The 20,480-nt window shown below is 39.2% G+C and overlaps 2 protein-coding genes across 2 annotated transcripts; one reads left to right on the top strand and one right to left on the bottom strand.

Annotated features, from left to right (window-relative positions):
• The first annotated feature begins 372 nt into the window (after positions 1–372).
• On the top strand, positions 373–10,330 carry LOC149835885 (NADH dehydrogenase [ubiquinone] 1 beta subcomplex subunit 9-like). Its single transcript, XM_090008820.1, has 5 exons — positions 373–573; positions 2,912–2,953; positions 8,039–8,120; positions 9,469–9,524; positions 10,018–10,330. Exons 1-5 carry the CDS (start codon positions 439–441, stop codon positions 10,057–10,059), a joined length of 357 nt encoding a protein of 118 aa, XP_089864946.1. The 5' UTR covers positions 373–438; the 3' UTR covers positions 10,060–10,330.
• A 3,947-nt stretch (positions 10,331–14,277) lies between these two features.
• Positions 14,278–14,784, bottom strand: LOC149835884 (30S ribosomal protein S31). Its single transcript, XM_090010704.1, has one exon. The coding sequence runs from the start codon at positions 14,744–14,746 to the stop codon at positions 14,486–14,488; it is 261 nt and encodes an 86-aa protein (XP_089866830.1). The 5' UTR covers positions 14,747–14,784; the 3' UTR covers positions 14,278–14,485.
• Between the last annotated feature and the right edge of the window lie 5,696 nt (positions 14,785–20,480).

Here is a 20,480-nt window from a genome sequence, read left to right as displayed (position 1 = left end):
ATATTTGTAGGTACAAACGCTTTTGGATCTCCATGGTGCAGGTTGTTCTTATCTCACGGATTCAACATGACTTAAAAGAGTGAAGGCTTTCTGGCTACCTCCATAGACACCTTTTTTCTTTTGCGCAATGAAGGATGCCAATGATTTGGGTTTAGGTCCAAATCCCAGTCATCAGATTTGGTAGAACAAGCATAACTTCAATAATAATATAATCGGGTTTGCAGCCAAAATCTGATGGATATCCGAATTCGAACCGGTTAAATAGGCACAATTCAAGAACAAGAAAGGGGGGGGCTTGGCTTGACTTTTGGATTCTCCTCATTGTCATCTCCTATTATCATAAGAAAGGAAGTGAATTTGTGAATCAACATAAGCAAGAGCAGGGGGAAGGCAGGGAGGCGAAGAAGAGTGGGGGAGGAAGCGAAGGGAAGCGTAAGGATGAGCGTCCCAGCGGCAGCGTCGACGTACCTCGCTCGGAGGGCGGCCCAGAAGGAGCGGGTGAGGATCCTCTACAGGAGAACCCTCAAGGACACCCTCGACTGGGTCGTCCACCGCCGCCTCTTCTACCAAGAAGTAATCTTCTTCTTTCTTTAATCGATTGCTTTCCCTTTCTTTCTTTTGATCATTTCTTTCTTCGTGACGTTGTGTTCTTATCCGGAGTTGTTTGAATCTGTGCGATATTTCTGTCGACCGGAGGTCGAATTTGTAGCGCATTTCGTGCGTTCCCATCTTCCGATCTTTGCCGTTGATCTTGGTGGTGAATGCGTCAGCTGTCTGTGGTTGTTTAGATTTTTTTGGGCGTTTGTGAGGATTTCAAAAGATTGGCTGCTTTTTGAGATGTTGCTTCCTCATGGGGGATCGTTACTTGTGTTTTTGGTACCATTTTGGAGTGACCATCGTTGATCCGTCCCTTTGATTTGCATCTGTTTTCTCTCGTGTTCCGGTATTCGTCTGTAACTTTAAATGGGGAATCTTTTGAGGGTTGATGGAACTTTGATTCTAGTTTTCAGGCTCTGCAGCCAGTCCTCATGAGTTGGTTTGAGTTTGGGGAAATGGAGATGAAGTCACGTTGTATGGATAATTTGATTGGATTGGTTAGTTTGTTGGAGATTTCGGAGTAGCTCACTGGTGGGGGGCTTGATCTTTCTCATCCCTCATTTGGATATTCAAGCAGGTTTTTCAACATTCCCTCTGGATGCCTCAAGCATAGTTTAAACAAAAGCATTGCAATTCTCAGATGGTGAGGAGCGACCCATTTAGAGAAATTATGGTTTGTGGGGGTTGATCCTTTTTTTTACTCTCTTTTCGATAAGTGCCAATTGCAGTTTAGTCATCATCATGCCAAATTTGTATAAATTTTACTTTCCATTCAGTTTTTATACGGCAAAGGTGCACAGGGACACGGGTTTTAGATTCCAATAACCAAGAATGGGAGGCGCTTAACTATAATTGTTTCAATATGCTTTAGTTTTGCCTAGGAATATTTCTGACTTCTCGCCACTGATTCTGTTCAACACTTTTTCATGCATATGATGAGTTTCTCCCAATTTTATATTTTGGAGAAGTTTTCTCCTTGGCGGTGGTGAATGTGTTTCTTCTTGTGGTGATGGTGGTGGTTGATTTTCCTCAATTTCTATGGTTGATCATTTTCGTTACAACTTTTGGTGTTGTATTTGCCCTCCTCTTCTCCTTTTCTTGCAAATGATTTATCATCTATTTCCGAGTCTCATTTGAAAGGCTAGGACAAATATGGTAGAAATCAGTTCCATCTACAAGATGATGTTCAGACCTATATATTCTGCCATCAGTTGTAGCGGAAAAAACAATATTGTATGTGGTCATTGCCAAGCAGTCTACAAATTCCCATTCTTGATATTCTTTTTCTCTCATTCTAGCCATTAGTAAATTTCTATCACCTCAAACATGGATCAAATTTCCTGATATAATTTTAGAGATTTCATAATTGGATTAGATAGAAACATGAGAACCCCAAAATTTGGGGATTTCGTAAAAACCTTAAAAATAGGGTGAATCTTTGTTCCAAGGTTTTGGGTGTGAAAATGGTTTCAAAACATGTTGTTACTTACCACAAACTGGCCTCTCCAAGTGTAGACTCAGCCCATTTGAGCATGGGTTGAGCTTCCAATGAGATTTAAGAGGTTTGAGTGTAGGATTAGGGCATGGCCACCTGGATCATGCATTACAATACAACTTGATAGACTCCAATGTTGGATTAGGGAAAATTGAAGAGAAACAAAAAAAACTCCAAAATTGTGGCATTGAAAGCTCTGAAAAATTGCCTTATCTATTTTATTCTTTGCTTGTTCATGAGATTGTTCCATCTATTTTTTTTGTTCTTGTTCATGAGATTTACTTTAAGATAAAGAGTAAATGAAAAAGTTATTATAATCTAACTCATGTAACTTGCTCTTCTTTAAATCTGTTACCAATTGCACATCCACAAAGAAAGCCTCTTAAATAGCGTATAATAAGCTCATTATGGTGGCAATATAAACTAATGTTTCTTTTTAGCACTTGATGATTTTTCCAGTTATTGGAATTTGTTGTTATATATGGTGATTAGTACCTGGTTCCTTTGGGTAGGCTTTATTTTCCTAAATGTTGAAATGATCAGAATTTGTACCATTTATCTGAAACTCAATAATAATAATACATGTGTGCATGTTAGATAGACCAGTCATTTGGGAACACATATTTATTGACTCTAGTGTTGCCACTCAGTCATATCCATTTATGTGTTTAGAAAACATTACATTGTTTATGGGATTGAAATAACTGTTTGGGCAACAATTTGATGTAATTCTTAGCTTAGCAAGTGTGCCTGTTAGATGATATTTTTGTGTGGTTCAGCACAGGTTTCTCACCCTATGTGCACTGCTTTTCATTTCAGGCAACGGATTTGAGAGAGAAATTTGAGGCCAACCGACATGTGGTATGTTTTATATTTATTACTTATCATTTATGATGCATTTGTGTATGACAAGTTGTTGATGCAGCCAAGTTCTAGAATAGCCCAGATACACTAGAAACACACATAACACATGCATATGCACTTGAATTTAACTCAAATATTGTAAGACTTGTGCATTTAAAAAAAAAAATTTTGGATCCAACCCGGATCCTGGTCATAGACGCCCCCCGCCTCGTGGTCTACTTAAACCCCCACAAGGGGCGGGGGTTCCTTTTATGAAACGAGAACCCCCCCCCCCCCCCCCCCCCCCCGCCCGCCCCTCTCGACTCTTCCTTGAGCAAGCGCGACCCGACCCCTCGATACCTCACCTTCACCGAACCCTCACCAGAACCACCTCATGTTGTCTCTCTCTCTCTTATCCCTCGGCTCCCTGTCTTCGACGCCGCTGCCCACCCTGATGCCTCACCCTAGTCGGAGCCCTCCCGAAACCCCTTAGGTATGATCTCTCTCTCTCTCTCTCTCTCTCTCCCTCTCGCCGACTCACCTAAGCCTCCTTATCCTCTCTTCTCTTTACACTCCCTCCTTCGTGCGCCACCCCTGCCGGGAATGCCAACACCGTGAGGGGCTCAGGTGAGCTCCCTCATCCCCTGTCTCTTCTTCTCCCTACTTCATGTGCCACCATCGCTGAGAACGTTGGCGCCGTGAGGAGCTCAGGTGAGCTCCCTCCTCCCTCGTTCCTTCTTCCTCCTCTGTTTCCCAGAAAGCAGCAGCATACAGTTGCTACTACCACTATATGGCCGACCGGGACGAGTGGCTGCCGCCGCCCCCTTTCTCCCACTATTCCCCCGCCATACCCCCTCCCTCTCCTTTTTTCCATCTCCTACCCCCTTTCTGGTGGCCATGGAGGGTGGCAGCAACTGCCGCCATAATGGTTGGCCAGAGGCCCCCTAGTTGTTGGGTGCCTCCACCGCTCCCCCCCGCTCTCTGTTTTCTTCCAGAGGGCCCTAGACGACAGTAGCAGCAACTGAGCAAATGCTGCTCTCTCTCCCCTCGTTGCCTTCTCCCTGCTTTCGGCAGTGGCCCAGGTCCTCTTTCCGAGCCCTCGGCCCATCTCGAGTTAGGCTAGGACCGAGCAGAACCGAACTTAGCTAGATCCAAACCGAGCCATGGCCTGGTTAGATCCAACCAAGCCCGACTCAACCCTATTTTCCAACCGAGCCACTGTCAATCGAGCTTGGCTCGAAGTAGGTTTGGGTTCGACCCCTACGTCACAAACGTTTCTTATTTTGTTAAATTAAGTTTGTTGCATCGTTCTTTTCGCAGTACGATAAAATATCTTTTGTGCGCACCAAATCGGCACAACTGACGAGACACGTTTACCAAGACACGAGCCTTTAAGAACTTACGCTCAGAATCGTCAGCAAATCAGATCATCTCCACGGTAGGAAAAAGTTGCATACAAGGACAAATGACAGAATACTTCTAACTTATACGTATATTTATATATACATATATATATATATATATGCTTTTAACTTAAGGATGCAGTTTTGCGTGTTCTTGTCCATTTAAATTATATCATTTACTTTGTTGTCGCGATATAATGTGCACAGGCTACTGCTTACACAATTTATTTAGCCGGTGTACGGTTTCGTACTTCGTGCATCGCTTACGTAATTTATTTAGTCGATGTACGGCAATTTATTTAGCCAATGTATGGTTTCGTACATCGCGCATCGCTTACGCAATTTATTTAGCTCGATGTATGGTTTCGCATATCAGGCATTGCTTTATGTCATTTACTTTGCCATCGCGTTGTAATGTGCACATGCTTATGCTTTAATATATATGTATTCTATATACATATATATATATATATATATAACTTTATAAAGTACGTAGTTTTGCGTACTCCTGCCTACTTTATATTACGCTTGCATGTTTTTAAAGACACAGATTTGCGCATCCTCACCAAGTCTTTATTTTTAAAAAGGATTTCACATGCGAGATTTCAAGCTCGTACTATTCACTATTTCAAAAAACAAAAACAAATATTTGGGATCTATCATTCAAAAGTATGGAGAAATTGATGGAGATGTAAATCATAGGATAAAGGTTGGGTGGATGAAATGGAAGAGTGCAACTGGAGTGTTGTGCGATCGTAGAATGCCATTGCGGTTGAAGGAAAAGTTTTATAGGACGACTATTAGGCCCGCTTTACTATATGGTACGAAATATTGGGCTGCCAAGAGACATCATATTCAAAAAATGAGTGTAGCTGAGATGCGTATGCTTAGATGGATGTGTGGAAATACAATAAAAGATAAGATTCGGAACAAGGAGATACGTAAGAAGGTAGGCGTTGCACCCATTGAAAATAAGATGAGAGAGAATCGTTTACGGTGGTTTGGACATATTTGGCGAAGGCCTAGTGATGCTCCAGTTAGAAGGATGGAGAAATGTGAAATTATATTAGTTAAAAGATGTCGGGGTAGGCCTAAGAAGACATGGATGGAGGTGATAGGAAAGGATACGAATGCTTTGAACCTCATCGAGGACATGGCATTGGATAGAAATGATTGGAGAAGGATTCATGTGGAAGACCCAGAATGATTTTCTTTTTTGGTTCATATCGCCGACCCCAATTGTTTTGGGATGAAGGTGTAGTTGTTGTTGTTGTTTGTTGTTGTTGTATTCGCTAACGAGTTTTTCTCCTCGAACCATCATAACGGAAAGGCATCGACTACGTAGCCCTAGGTGGTACATACGTTTGTTCCTTCTTTTTGGTATCCGAAATGACTCGAATATTTTTCGGTCTAAAGCACAAAACTTTGAAATTTTTAAATAAATGTTAGGGTTTCTTTCTGAGAAACCGATATCCCTCTCGTCGTAGGAGTACTATCAAACGTGCACGGCATGCTAGTACTACGATGATTGAATCGAAGGTTTATGGTAACCTCGTAGTATAAAAATGCACAATGACTAAAGAAAAATCATATAAATGGTGATGATCGCCTTCATAGGCAAGATGCTCGATTTGGTTTAAAAGACCAGGGCATGAAGAATGGGTCGTCAGTTAAAATAGAACCTAACATACCCATTCGTCTCTTTGGTTCCATCAAGAGAGAAGATGAGATTGTATAAAAACTGTGATGGACAAGTTAACAACTACGTTCCTCGTGTAGCAATGACTCGGTGTCCCCAGTCATCGAAGTTAGGGGACTGGGCTACTAAATATTATCATAGGTGGTAGATCTCATTGACTTCTGCAGAAGTTCGAATGCATCCCTTGCCATGTATGCTTCTGGAGAATTCTCTCTCGGTTATTGGCCGTCCCATTAGGAGAGGACTCAGCTAGTTGTCTTGGGTATCAAAATACATAGAACAACAAACCCCCGAACAGTTTCAGTTGTTTCTACATTTCTCCTGTGCGTACCTTAAGGACAGTTAATATCAAAACAAGATTTTCATGCTCATTTTACTTATTTTGAACTGCACATCACGAAAGGAACAACACATATGTTTCTGAATTTTGATATCTATTTACTTACCAGATTTTTATAAGTCTGACCCGTTTTATGAGGTACAGGTGATGATTAGGTCGGTACGGCAAGCGATAACAGGATGACGTGATGATATCAAGATCCCACTCTTTATCTGATATTCCGCTCCTGAGGACATTTTGTAATTTGGTATAAGGGTTTCTTTGAAATTTCACTTTTCATGTAAACTTTAATTATTAAAAACCTCATTTTGAATCTATATGGTTTCTAGAGATACAAATCCGTTGTGTAAAGGAAAGTTCGCCTGTAATGCACCCAAGGTCCGTTGACTTGTTATTTCAAACGCCATCAGCCGCTGAGCTGCCATTTTAAACTTTGAAAAAGGATTGATTACAAAGCTTTCAAATTTTTCTTAAAAAGTTACAAGTTTGAGATCCTGGGGCATTACAAATATTGTTTCTTGAAACTTTTATAAATAGAAACAGATATGGGGTTGTGGAAGTCATTAGATACAGTGAGCTACTACATTAAAGACCCACGAGGCCATTACCAAATATGTGGGTGGCAAATCCACAGGTTATGACCTGAAGTAAAGTCATGAAGATTTCAACATTTAGATGTTTTCTCCTTTAAAGTTATGAATTGGATATTGGATCACTTGGATTTAGCAACAATCTGTTTTTAAATAATATGAATTTACTACCTGGTTAAACGGATATTGGAATCAACACACTTCAGTTGATCAGATTCTTATCTGATATTCTCCCATTAATTGGATTGGGTAAAGCAAGTTGAATCCGATTGACTGATATTCTCCCATTATTTGGATTGGGTATAGCAAGTTGAATCCGATTAATAAACGGATCCTTTTTGTGGTTTTACTTCCGACCCCAAATCTGAGGGATATCCAAATTCAAATATATGTATAAATGTATGGTACCTGGGCACTCCAATTTTCCCTCTGTACATCAACACCTGGACATGCCATTTTACCCTCCGTACATACACTTTTTTGTGTTCAATTTATAATTTATAATTTATAATTATATTTTCAGTTTATAACTTTATATTTTCAGTATATAATATATATTTTAGATATAGCATATATATTTACATTATATTCAGTTTATTTTGAATTGATTTTGTATTTATGTGATATATATATATATATAGCCATGTTCCCGTACCCACATCTTTTGGAATTGCCGTGTAGTACCCTCCGCACCCACACCTGTACCCTGGTGACGTAGGTAGAAATGTATCTGATTAGCTTTTTTTCTGCCCCAGATTCATGTAATGAAATAGCGGAAAATGCAAAAACAATGCCACTAAGGGCTTACAAGATCACAATCACAAAAGTGTACAAGCAAAAACCAATGCCACTAAGATTTTACAAGATCACAATTACAATTACAATGTGAACTGTATCTGTAATTATTCTTTTTTTTTTCAAATGCATATCATTAGGTAAAGTTTTAAGTGGATCTGTTTTTAGAATTTTTTGGCTCTACATATGTTCTATTTAAGTAGGCTAATCTCCTGTACTTATCTTAATCTTGACACTCTAATTGTTTTGTTTTTTACTTATTGGATAAAATATTAGGAGGATCTTGACACCATTGATAGGCTGATTGATGAAGCAGAAGCAAAATTCAGTCGGTGGCGACATCCGGATCCATACATTGGTATGTTCAATGCTGACAGCTTACCTAAAAAGTATTTGTGTTTAGGGGTTGAATGAGATAGCTGGATGGTAAAGTTGCATTATGACAGGCTAGGGGTCTTTGGATCGAATCCCGCAGAGGCCACCCCAAGCTTGCCTATCTGAGGTGGGTGGGGGAGGGAGAATGGTGTTTAACCTGATATTTGCTGGTTCATTTAAACGTCATATTTTTATCTGTAGTAAGTTTCAGTTAAGGCAATCTCCCATTTTGTTTGTTTATTCATAAACATAAATCTCTCTCTCTCTCTCAAAATACAGCGTAACCTCAGCTAACTGTTTGATGACACCTACGCATGCCTTGCTGCCAAGAGTGTTCGTAATTAATAGACATGTCTTCAACTGCCAATAAGAGTAAAATGGAACTAGAGCTAGGTTACTATTGATAATGTAAATACAGTAACTTGGTAATTATAAAATCCTTGAAAGATTACCTGTTAACCTGAAACCCAGCATTTTGTGGAATCAACCTTTTTCCTTTACTTTTTCTATATTATAGTCTAATGCCATTCAATGTGGTTGTATGGCTGTAGTTTTAGTCTTCTGGACTGTGTTCATTTACATCTGTTCTACTGCATTCATTCTTCAAACTGGTGACATACATGTGCCAAAGATACACCATTCTGCAGGCAATACAACAATATGTTCATTAAGAATTTGTTTGATCTAGTGATCTGAACATCTTCTATAGCATGCCTTGGTAGTTGAACAGATGATCATGTTCATGTCATCATCTGCTGGCTCTTAACTTTTCTTGATGGTGATTGTGGCTGGACTGTGTTCATTTACATCTGTTCTACTGCATTCATTCTTCAAACTGGTGACATACATGTGCCAAAGATACGCCATTCTGCAGGCAATGCAACAATATGTTCATTAAGAATTTGTTTGATCTAGTGATCTGAACATCTTCTATAGCATGCCTTGGTAGTTGAACAGATGATCATGTTAATGTCATCATCTGCTGGCTCTTAATTTTTCTTGATGGTGATTGTGGCGATTTAGTGAATGTGGCGTTTGCTTGCATTTGTTATTTTGTCCATTGATTATTGACTTCCTACATGTTAGAGATTCTTAACTTTGGGGTTTGAAGCTATCTACTTCCTTTATTTCATATCAACTATCAACAGCAAATCCATGCATTGAAAATAATTTTGTGAAGCAAAGGTCTCCTACATTCAATTCTTACTAGGATGTCTATTCTGTAGATTTCTGTTTTGGTTTCAGTTGGTTATAGTCATAGTTTGCATATAGTTCTATATTTAGTTTCACTCGTGCCATTCTGAATACCTTCTCTTTTGCTTGATGAACAGTTCCTTGGGCTCCTGGGGGCAGCAAGTTTTGCAGAAATCCAGCTCCTCCTCCTGGGGTATGGCTTCACGCTGCACATATTTCTTCTTTCAATTTCCATGTCATCATCATCATCGTCATTTAGTCAATTTTAAATATTGGTGGTAATAGTTTAATAAGTATCTTGGTTCATGTTGGGTGTATTTCCTGTCATAAGCCGACTCAGCACAGATCTGGTTGAGGTCATGTGTTCATAAAGAAGGACTCAAGCTTGCAACAAACTCAATCTATTTATAAAAACATGTCAAGTATTAACAAGCATGTCAAATGTATATGATTAATAAAGGAAGGATTTTGACTGTTGAAGTGTGAAGTTTCAACATATTTTGCTAGTTATGGAACTTCTGCTCACTGCTACCCTGTTCACATTCCAAGTGATTCCTGTTATGTGTTTCTATCTGATGAATGCTTTCCACATTAGGATTTAAATATACTTGGACAGATTAGCTGTAGAGAGCAATGAGAATTAACTATGCTGGAGTTGTGATATTTTCTTTTTCTTTTTGAGACAGATTGAGATAGTCTATGATTTCGGGAAGGAGGATAACAACTAAATCCATCATCGTCATGTAAGCATTAATAAGGCTCAAAGACTGGAGTCAATGTTCCTTTATGCTCTGTTGGGACGGGATGGGATACTGTTCAAAATCTGGATTCAAAAACCATACTCAATGCCTATGCAAAGCAAGCTGACAAAGCATGACCATGCGTTTGATATATGTGCAATTTTCTTCTCCTGTTTACTTTGCATGAACAGGTCTTATAATGTTATTAACCTGCTAGTTGCTTCCATTTAATCTTTCAGTTCATTCATTATTCTCCAAAGATCTCGGATCATTCAAGACACACATTGAGCAGATCAGGTCATATTGTATATAGCCAATCAATGGTTATATTCAGTCTTCACGGCACATCTCACTTGGGAACTGTGTGAGTGTGGCCCATGCACATCTCCATCGAGTGAGATGTACAGTGGGGATTGACTATGACCCAAGAATCAGTCATATACGATGTGACATTGATCTGCTCTCCATTCATAAAGGCTTGTTGAGTTGCAAGTTGTGATGGCAACATGTTTGTTGCTTGTCAGCATTTTGGGTGCTGTTGTGATTAACATCTGAGGTCTGATTAAGGTCTTAGATGTAAGTGCAGGTTCAAAGCTGCACCCTAATGTAGGTACGGAGTCCAATTGTTTACCCATATATGGCAGATCCAAATGCACACTAAGTCAATTTGGATCCATATGCAGGTCCTAATCTACACCAAATCCATACCTAAATTCATCTCCAAATCTAGATATAAATGGCTTCAAGTGAATACTGGTGTGGGTACAGATTTATGTCTGGATTTAGGACTGACCAGTATGAAACTGCCCTGAATGCCTTGTTAAATAGATCCAAATTTTGGCCCGAAAAAGGCTTTGCCGAAAGTATCCGTCTATGGTTGTAATTTTTTTGGATCTAAAGTTTGATTTGAGTTGGAACTAGACTCCAAATCTTGGTCCAAGCAATAGATACCAATTCAGGTTAAAAATCTACCGCAGTCTCTCCCATGAAGGCATACTATGTTGGGCCGTTGGGGGTCCATTTTTTATTTGGTCATAGGCTAGGATTAAATTTTGAAGCAAACAACAAATATAGAATAGACTTCGTGTCCATAATTGGATCCAAATATAAGCCTCAAGTTGGATCCCTTCCAGATCCAAACTAACCTGGTTTTTTCAAAATTGTTATTATGAATAGCCGTGATGATCTATCTTTGGCATGGTTCCAAAAGAGGATCAAGCTTCAGATGTACGCTGAGCTTAGCTCCAAATACAACTCTATGTAGGTTCAAGCATGGGTCAAAATCCATAACTATTCTGTTTTAAAATAGAAAATTAGAACATGGATACAAGACCGGTCCACATTTATTATATTGTGTATCATATGTGATCTGATTTTTTATCCAATTATGAGCGTAAATCTAGCTCTAGGTCTGGTAGATAAGTAATGTGTAGCTTTCAGATCATTTATCTCCTAGACCGTTCCAGACCTTTTTAGAAAACATACTTGCATGTGTTTTTTGTTTAATTTAAACACTTAGAATTGCTTTATTTAATAAGAAACGTATTAGTTTAAACAATTTTTACGTTTGGATGTGTTTTTAGCTCAAATGAAAACATCAACAGTATATATCGCACCAAAAATTTGATTAACTAAAAACCAATAGTTGCTAAATTGATTGGCGTGGAGTAAGCAAAAAAGTTATTACACAAATATGTTTTTTAAAAAGGTTTGGCATTAAACAAGCAACCAACATCAACTAGACCTCTCAAAGCGCTTCAACACACAAGCAAAACATATTCATTCTCAATTTAACTGAATTTCCTAGCAGGAACGCCACTATGAACTGACAGTGTAGCAACGGTTGGTAAGCAAACACACCACTTGCAAGAATCTTAAGCTTTGCAGGTTTTACCAGCTTGAGAAAAAACAAGCATGCACTGTTGTATCAGTCATAAGTTCTTTAGCTCTATTTTGAAACAGTTTTTTACTCAAATAGCGGATACTACTCCCAGCCCAATTTAGAGATTACAAATAGGAAAAAAACTAGCACAGCAAGAAAGGAAGAAAGTCCTGAGATGCATCCCTTACTCAAAAGAGAACCAAGAAAGGAGAATAAGGAATAAAGTCCAAGGAGGCTGAGGCATGGTTGGACACAACCGCCACCAAATTAATCTATTCAAAATGCTTCATATGACAAGAAAAAAACATGCAAATAGTTTCTCAATCAAATGTTGAATTTACTTTAGATGTCTTAGCATATGCCCACGATGCAGCTTAATGCTGGTAAGCAAGCCAAGTGCTTACAAGAACACAATGACAGCCGGTTTACCATTTACCTTCTTGAGCAACCCATGGCTTGGCCTAAAGGGGTGGCGTGCGTGCAAGTGTGTTTGTGTGTGTTCATGTGTGCATGTGGGAGTATGTATGTGAGCATGTGTGTGTATGTGTATATCTTAAGCTGAGTGGAAGCCATCTTGGATATGCTACTTTGAGGGTATGCCAGCTTTTAAGTGGAGCTCAGGTTTGTGCTTATGCATGCTTGCATTGTGCATGTGTGAGTTTGTGTATTAGGCTGAGTTCAATCCAGCTTGGACATGCTACCATGAAGACATCCAGACATAAAGTGGAGCTCGAGACTGTGCTTAACTGCACTCACCCGAGCTTTAGTAGTTTAATAATTAATACTCAGCTCAGCTCAGCTAATTTACACCCTCTATACCATAAAAGACACACAACAATCCTAGTAAAATGAAACAATAAGCAGGCACCCTGGACCACCAAAAGTACAGTGAATTTCAAGGATCAGCAATATCCACAAACAAGATCAAGCTATAGTAGGTAAGAAATATGATGTCCACCAATAGCATTTGAAAGAACACTCACTATATCAAATTGAGCTTCAAAAAAACAACCAAGAATGAACTGTATAGAAGTTCGTCACACATGCACAAGGCAACAACCATCTAATTCATTTCTCAAAACCTTCAACACATGAACAAGACAGACTGCTACTACTTCAAAACCACAATGTGCACCTCTCACTTAAAGCTCGGAAGCGAGCCCAGTTGTGTGGATGTAGCAAGAGCTTCATTCATTTACCAGCTCATTTGAGCTCCAAAATCAAGTTAGTAAGTCGAGGTTGAGCCTAGTTCTCATGTTTAAAAACCAAATAAGCCAAATGCAAGCAACATACAACAATATCAGACTGAACTTAAGCTTGGCACAAACATGAGGGTTATGTACACGAATTTTATGGGTAAAGGTTAAGCCATGCTACTCTTTTCTGAAGAATCAGAGGTCCAGAAGTCACTACTGTTACTTGAAGCACAAGTATGCTACCATGAGCATTTTCATTCACTTGAGTCAAGCTGAAGCCCTTGCATTAATACAAACAGCCTGAGCAGTTTAATTCTCGATTAGGCTTGGCTTGTTTATTCCCTCTACCCCAGTTAGAATTTTAGAATCATCAGTGTTTACCAACATAGCAGCTAACATGGTTGAGAATTGCACTACACAATAGCGCAAAGATAGCCCAATCCCAGCTACAGCCACAAATTTTCAGAAAAGAACTCAGAATGTTATACCCTAGCCAAAATATGTCAAAGACACTGTCATTTTCATGTAATGTCATCTTCTAATCTTCGTCGAGCTTGAAGACTACATGAAAACACACACACACCAAAAAAGACAGAGTTGGGAGTTTATGTGAAATGAACAAGCATTTACATACAGGGGCGAATGCATAAGGATTCACTGATCAGTCAAACATCTTATTCATAACAAATTGCATCATATCTTCTAAACAAAGTTGGCAAAAGCGTAAAGACTCAAGATATCCTACCTCATAGCTACCTAACAGTGTTGCTTGTTCACTATATTTCCTGGCAAAGTATTCACCCAAATGAATCAATTTTTATCTATCTTTAACTGTCCCTTCTTCCCATACCCTCAATTAGCAGTTTTTTTTCCATAAAACTCCTATTCTGGGTGTGGATGGGAGGCAGGCCTATATTTCTTGGTTTCAACAAGGCTCCTTGAGAGCGTTGTTTCTATCCACTAACTATCTAAAGACAACCAAGTTACTAACCACTGATGAAACAAAGAAGCAGGCAAGAAAAACAGTATAGAAAGAAAAAGCTATGCAAACTAGAAGCATTATACATGCGAATCTTCGATACCCACCAACGGTAAGCGATCCAAAAACAGTTATACAATCATCATCAATTCGAAGAAAGCAGAGAAATCCACCATATGCTTCCAAATACAATATATATACATACATGCATTAAAGAAACAAAAGAATGAATTAGTTCACATTTCCTCTTAAAGCTAACCCACAAAGTGTCAGAAAAAACGAAAAAAGCGATCAATCTTCATTCTCCATTCATATCAAAACCACGGAATAGAGAGAGAGAGAGAGAGAGAGATTAGATTAGATGAGTTTGAAGGGGAGAGGCCAGGGGGTCGATCTGGGGATCTCCACCTTATCCTTGATCCTCTCGATCTTCTTCTCCTTCTTCGGCCTCGCGTTTCCGTACGACCCCTTGAACCTCTTCCCCCTCTTGGTCCTCTTGTCGCCCCGCCCGCACAGCGACGGCAGGGCCGCCGGAAAATAAGAAGCAGCGGCGTCCGGCCGTCCGGCGGAGACCAGCCTCCTCGCCACCGCGCTGCACAGCTGGGCCACCGTCGCCATCCCACCTCGAGTGCTGCAGCCGGTCAGCCTCCTTCCCCCTTCCCATTTTGCTGCGCGGCCGCTTTGAAGGACTTTAGCGGAAAAAAAACCGCGTGCGGGTCGGATCATGGTAGATGACTCGGGTGTGAGAAATTCACTTTTGAAATTTTTTCCATCAACTTTAATATTTTTCAATAAATGTTACCAATAATATTTGTATGAAAAATTTGTTGAAATAAAATTATTCACTATTGGTATTCTGTATAATATATTATATAAAGTTATATTTTAAATTATGTTCTTGAAAGCTTATATAATATTAATATTTTTTATTCTAGAATGCCAAAAAAAAAGGAAAACAAGGAAGCTAACACCGCATTTGGAAATCTTTATGATTCGTCAGTTCTGGTTTATATTTATTTTAAGAAGGGCAAACCTTGTCTGCCCTTTACTTTTATACATTATAAAACTTGGACTCAAAATAAGTACGAATGGAGCCCGATTTTCAAAACAGGGGAGTTGCTTTTTTTTAACTTATTTTATACTACTTGTTTATTCTTGTATCATGGTCCTACCTTCAACTAGGGGTGGCAAAATCTGACACGACCCGCCAACCCGCTTCTTAGGTGGGTTCGGGTTTGGCTTAAACTGGTTCGTGTAGTAAACGGGTCGACCCACCTAACCCGTTTATTAAACGGGCCGGGTTTGTGTTAGGGGTATGCCAACCCGCCAACCTGGCTGACCCATTTAATAAACGGGTTAGGCAGGCGGGTCAACCCGTTTACCCGAACCCGACCCACCATTCTGCCCACCAACCCGTTTACCCGACCCCGCCCCGCCCGCCAACCCGTTTACCCAAACCCGTCCCACCAACCCGTTTACCCGACCAACCCGTTTATTAAACGGGTTAACCGTGTCATGTCAGGTTACCCATTTAATAAATGGGTCGGGTTCGTGTTTGCCACAGCCGACTTGTTTAATAAACGGGTCGGGTTCGTGTTGAGGTATGCTAACCCGCCGACACGACCCGCCAACCCAACCTGATTGCCACCCCTACCTTCAACCCCCTCCCTCTAGGCAGGCCGATGATTGAACTGGCCTGGCCTGTCAATTGATGGGTCGGGCGTAGGCTTGGGTCGGGCCAACCCATTGAAAAAATCTCATCTCACGGCCCACCCATTTGGTTCGTGGACCTAGTTGGACCAGGCCGAGTGACCTTATGAAGGGGGGAAATGGCGGTTATTATCATACGAATGTGGTTAACGAACAAAAAAACTTGGGGGTTGTATTTTAGATATTTTATGCCTTTTTGTTGCCATGTGTATTTTTTGCACAAACTTTGTACTGGTTAGCCTTGGTGGTCCACATGATATAACCCTATTTAACTATCTAATTAGTACTTGAATATGCATGGAAGTTGGTGTGTTGGTACTATTCTTGTGACGCTCTAAAATTTCTAACCCAAAAAATCTATTAAAAATTATTCTTTTTAAAACTTTAATGCAACAAAAATTGATTATTTTAACCTTTGAATTAAGCAAACACTGGGTGGGTCACATGTGAGAATCATACATGAAAAACCAGGTAAGTGGAAAAGTTCAAACAATTGTATTTACATCAGAATTCATTATACAAAAATATATGGTAACAAAAAATAAATGAACAAAACACTCTAATTAACCTATGATCTAGAAGTTTAGTTTAGGATGTTGTCACTGTCTCGCACCATCCATTGTCCATGAGCTAATCACCTAAAAAACAATATATGAACAAAACACTTTAACAAGCCCATGATCCTCTAGAAGTCTGGTTTAGGATGTTGCCACTGTCTTGCACCATCCACTCTCCATGAGATAATCACCTAAAAATTTTCTTTAATGTGTCAGACTCGTGAAAGCTTGGTAAGTTATTATACTAATTCCAAGTAAAATCACATATGATTTCAGAGAAAGTATGAATACAACTAAGCATAAGTTCAGTAAAGCATGAATACAGTTAAAGTGTGAATATAATGCAAATTAGAAATCACATTTCATCAAGCAGGTATTCACAATCATAATCAATGTGAGCATTAAAGTATTTGTTTTGATATTTAACCCCATGTGAGTACTCACACAAGTAGATCCGAGTCAGGACCGAGACCGTACGGGGGTTTATTATTGTATGTATTTTAGTAACTCATACGACTCACCTGTCACAACAGCCACACGTGACGGTATAAGGACCAAGCGAGATTTTTCCAGGGCGTGTTTTAGTAAAGATGCACCCTAACCTTCTACAGAAGTGTGAAAACTACCAACCTAAGATTATACTTGCAGTAGATCATGTTTCCTACCTTCGATGACTAGGGATGTTGAGTTATTGCCACTCGAGAAGCATGTTTTCATTGACAACAATGTCGATCAGAGTTATACCACTTACCCTCTCCAATGTAAGTACAAAGTTGAATGGGTAACATGGTTTTCTCTTTATTATGGGACTTATCATTATGTATGCCTCTCATAAGAATTTTCGAGCTTAATAGCCTGCATACTCCTTTTTGGGTAGCCAGATGTTTATAATATGTACCTACCCATTAAGAAAATTGCTCTAGTATTTACGAGTATTGTGCCAGCAAAGGTGGATTACTTTAAGTGTGTGTGTGTGCTTGCCTTATTCGTCATTCAAAATTGCTTTGATGTCATTAGCCCCTTTTCAAGTACTTTGTCTATGAAGGCTGATCTATATATAATGCATACGAGTGAACATAATAAAAATGGAGGTCATATGTCACACACACAATATGATATTCAAATATTATTATTGTGGTTCCTTTGAACCTTGACTTTGTCTTAAGCTAAACATATATTTGCAGATCATAATTCTCAGGGTTTATGCATATATGTATTCATATTGCCCTTAGGGTTTCATGAACCCTAGCTCGATGGTTGATATTAATCATAAGTGTAAATGATTTCATGCAAACATGAAGTATTTCATGGAAATTCATGATTTTATGTAAGTTATTGCATGTGTCCATGAAGTAAGACATGTGAGCCATTACACTTGATTCTTAAAAAAAGAACATGCTGCAATGATATTTTCATTCACATGAAATATCCAGAAATGGAGTCAAATAGATATGAGTCGACTCTCACCAAATGTGAGTCGACCCTTTTCCAATAGAGTAATTTGCCAAAGTCAGAAGTTGACTCTTACCATGCAGGAGTTAGCCCTAAGGTCTTTGGGGTCAATCCTAGCATGACCCGAGTATACTCTTTTCAATATCCAACCTTAATCCTAGCAGGGGTCGACACACTTAGCCATGGGTTCACCCTTACTTTGCATATATTTGAGCAGAGGTTGATTCATCTTTGCAAGAGTCAACCCTTACATGGGTCAGAAACATAAGCAGCAGTCAACTCTTTCTTCAAGGGTTGACCCTTGCTGCAAATAACATAGGCTGGGGGTCGACTCTCTCTGCAGGGGTTAACCCTTTCTTTAAGGGTTGACCCTTGTTTTAACCATCAGGGTTGGGGGTTGACTCACCTTTGCAGGAGTCGACCCTCCAGAAAACAGAGAAATGCAGGGGTAGACTCTGTCTTCAAGGGTCAACCCTTTGTGCAGATAAAGATCAGCAAGAGTCGACTCCTTTCTCTAAGGGTCGACCCTTGCTGCTAGTTACACAGACTGGGGGTCGACTCTCTCTGCAGGGGTTGACCCTCCAAAATGCAAGAACTACAGGGGTCGACTCATTGTAGCGCATGAGTCGACCCTGCCATAACATAGAAAGAAAGAAGTATGGGTCGACTCACTAATGCAGGGGTCGACCCTTGCTCCACCAAGGAGTCAACTCAGTGCCAATGCATGAGTTGACCTCTAAGCAAGGCAAAGTTAAGCTATTTTACATAAACGTAAATTTAGAAACTCAGCTTGCAAAATAACATGCAATTTCATGAGCATTCAGTATAGAAATCTACCTTGAATGAGCATAAACGAGGGTGATTGTGTGCAGTTTTCTTTGAGGCGCGTGCTAAACACGTGTTCAAGCACTGAGGTGGTGATATTGGTGGATAAAGATGCGGCAAGGTGGTTGGACAGGGTGTTTAGGTGGTGATGAAACTAAATTCAGGTGTGCAACTAGTAGTGGAACTAGGGAAATTCTTAAAACAATAGGGAGATAGAAGAATGGTAGGTGAGGGAGTGAGATGATAGGGTATAGATTGGGTTAAAGAGGGAAAGTAAAAGAGTGGGTTTAAAGAGGGAGAGAAGAAGCTCTCGCATGAGCTGAATCAAGGTGAATGAGGGGTTGGGAAATATTTATAGAGGGGAGAGTAGCAAGAATGAGGTGGCAAGTGTTGAATCTCATTCAACACTTGGTGACTTGTACTCACCAACTGTTTAACAAAGTCAATACTTAGAAGAAGGATACATGTTAAAGGCTTTGAGTATTGTGGGTTTTGGGTCTGGGTTGGGTCCCATGTGACACAGTTCAAATTCATACCATATTTGATTTAGTTAGGTTACATAGTTACTTTAACTAGATCATAATCTAGTTAAGGTAACTAAGTCTCAACTAGTACTTAGGGTTTAGTTGATCACTAACCAAAGCAATAATTTACTAACATGCTCTATTGGTCAACCCTGTTTAGGACTGTTATGACCCTCAGGTCATAAATGACACTGAATTTGTCTAAAATTACCATGTTACCCCTAAATTTTGTCGGGCGTGTTTCGATTTTGTTTCAACTTTATTTTTAACAAAATAAAGATTGTCTTTCTCAATCTTTCGATACAAATGTAACCACGTATTTAAAAGTTATAAAATAGGGCTTTAAAATTATGATTTTGCCCTTAACCCTCTTTTATTCATCATAATTGAACATGGTTTACAGAAAAATCATATTAAACATGTTTTTATATACAATTTTAACTATGAAGAACTTTCTTTATTTATTTTATCATAAAAAGGGTATAAAAAGTACAATTATTACAGTTTACTCTTCTTAAAAGAATTTTATCCTCAAAATTTCGATCCTAGGTCTTACAAGAATAACTCAAGGTATTTGTCTCTCATACTTGATTCAGCTTCCCATGTACATTTGTCGATCCCATGATGTTGTTATCTCACTTTGACAAGAAGAATGGTTTTTGTTCCAAATACTTGATCTTTTCGGTGCATGATTTTTACTAGTCTTTCTTCTATAGACTGATCTTCTTGAATATTTATATCCTTATATCGGATAATATGTGACGGGTCATGGACATATTTTCTCAACATAGATACATGAAATATATTGTGTAGGTGCACATATTAAGGAGGTAACACCACACGATAAGTTGTTTCACACACCTGATCTAGTATCTCGAAGGGTTCAACAAATCTAAAACTCAATTTTCCTTTCTTTCCAAAACAAAATAAACTCTTAGTTAGAGATACTTTGATGAAAGCCTTATCTCCTACTGCAAAAGCAAACTCCTTTTGTTTTTTATTTGCGTAACTCTTTTGTCTACTCTATTCTATACATAATCTTTCACAAATCATCTTTACTTGTTGAACATCGTACTGTAAAACTATTGGTGACTCAACTACACGCTCTCCAATCTCATCCCAATACACCGGGGAGTCTCTATCATTTGCATCATTCCACCAGGTTTATGTTGCTTAATCTTAATCTTCTAGTAGGTTAAACATTTTGAGACAAAACCTACTATATCTTTTTTCATACCATTCCACCAATATCTCCTTTGCAAATCCTTAAACATTTTTGTGCTT

The sequence above is a fragment of the Nuphar pumila genome, chromosome 6, assembly GCF_984573655.1.
Source record: "Nuphar pumila chromosome 6, dmNupPumi1.hap1.1, whole genome shotgun sequence".
Lineage (NCBI taxonomy): Eukaryota > Viridiplantae > Streptophyta > Magnoliopsida > Nymphaeales > Nymphaeaceae > Nuphar > Nuphar pumila.
This window is presented reverse-complemented; position numbering and strand designations above follow the sequence as displayed.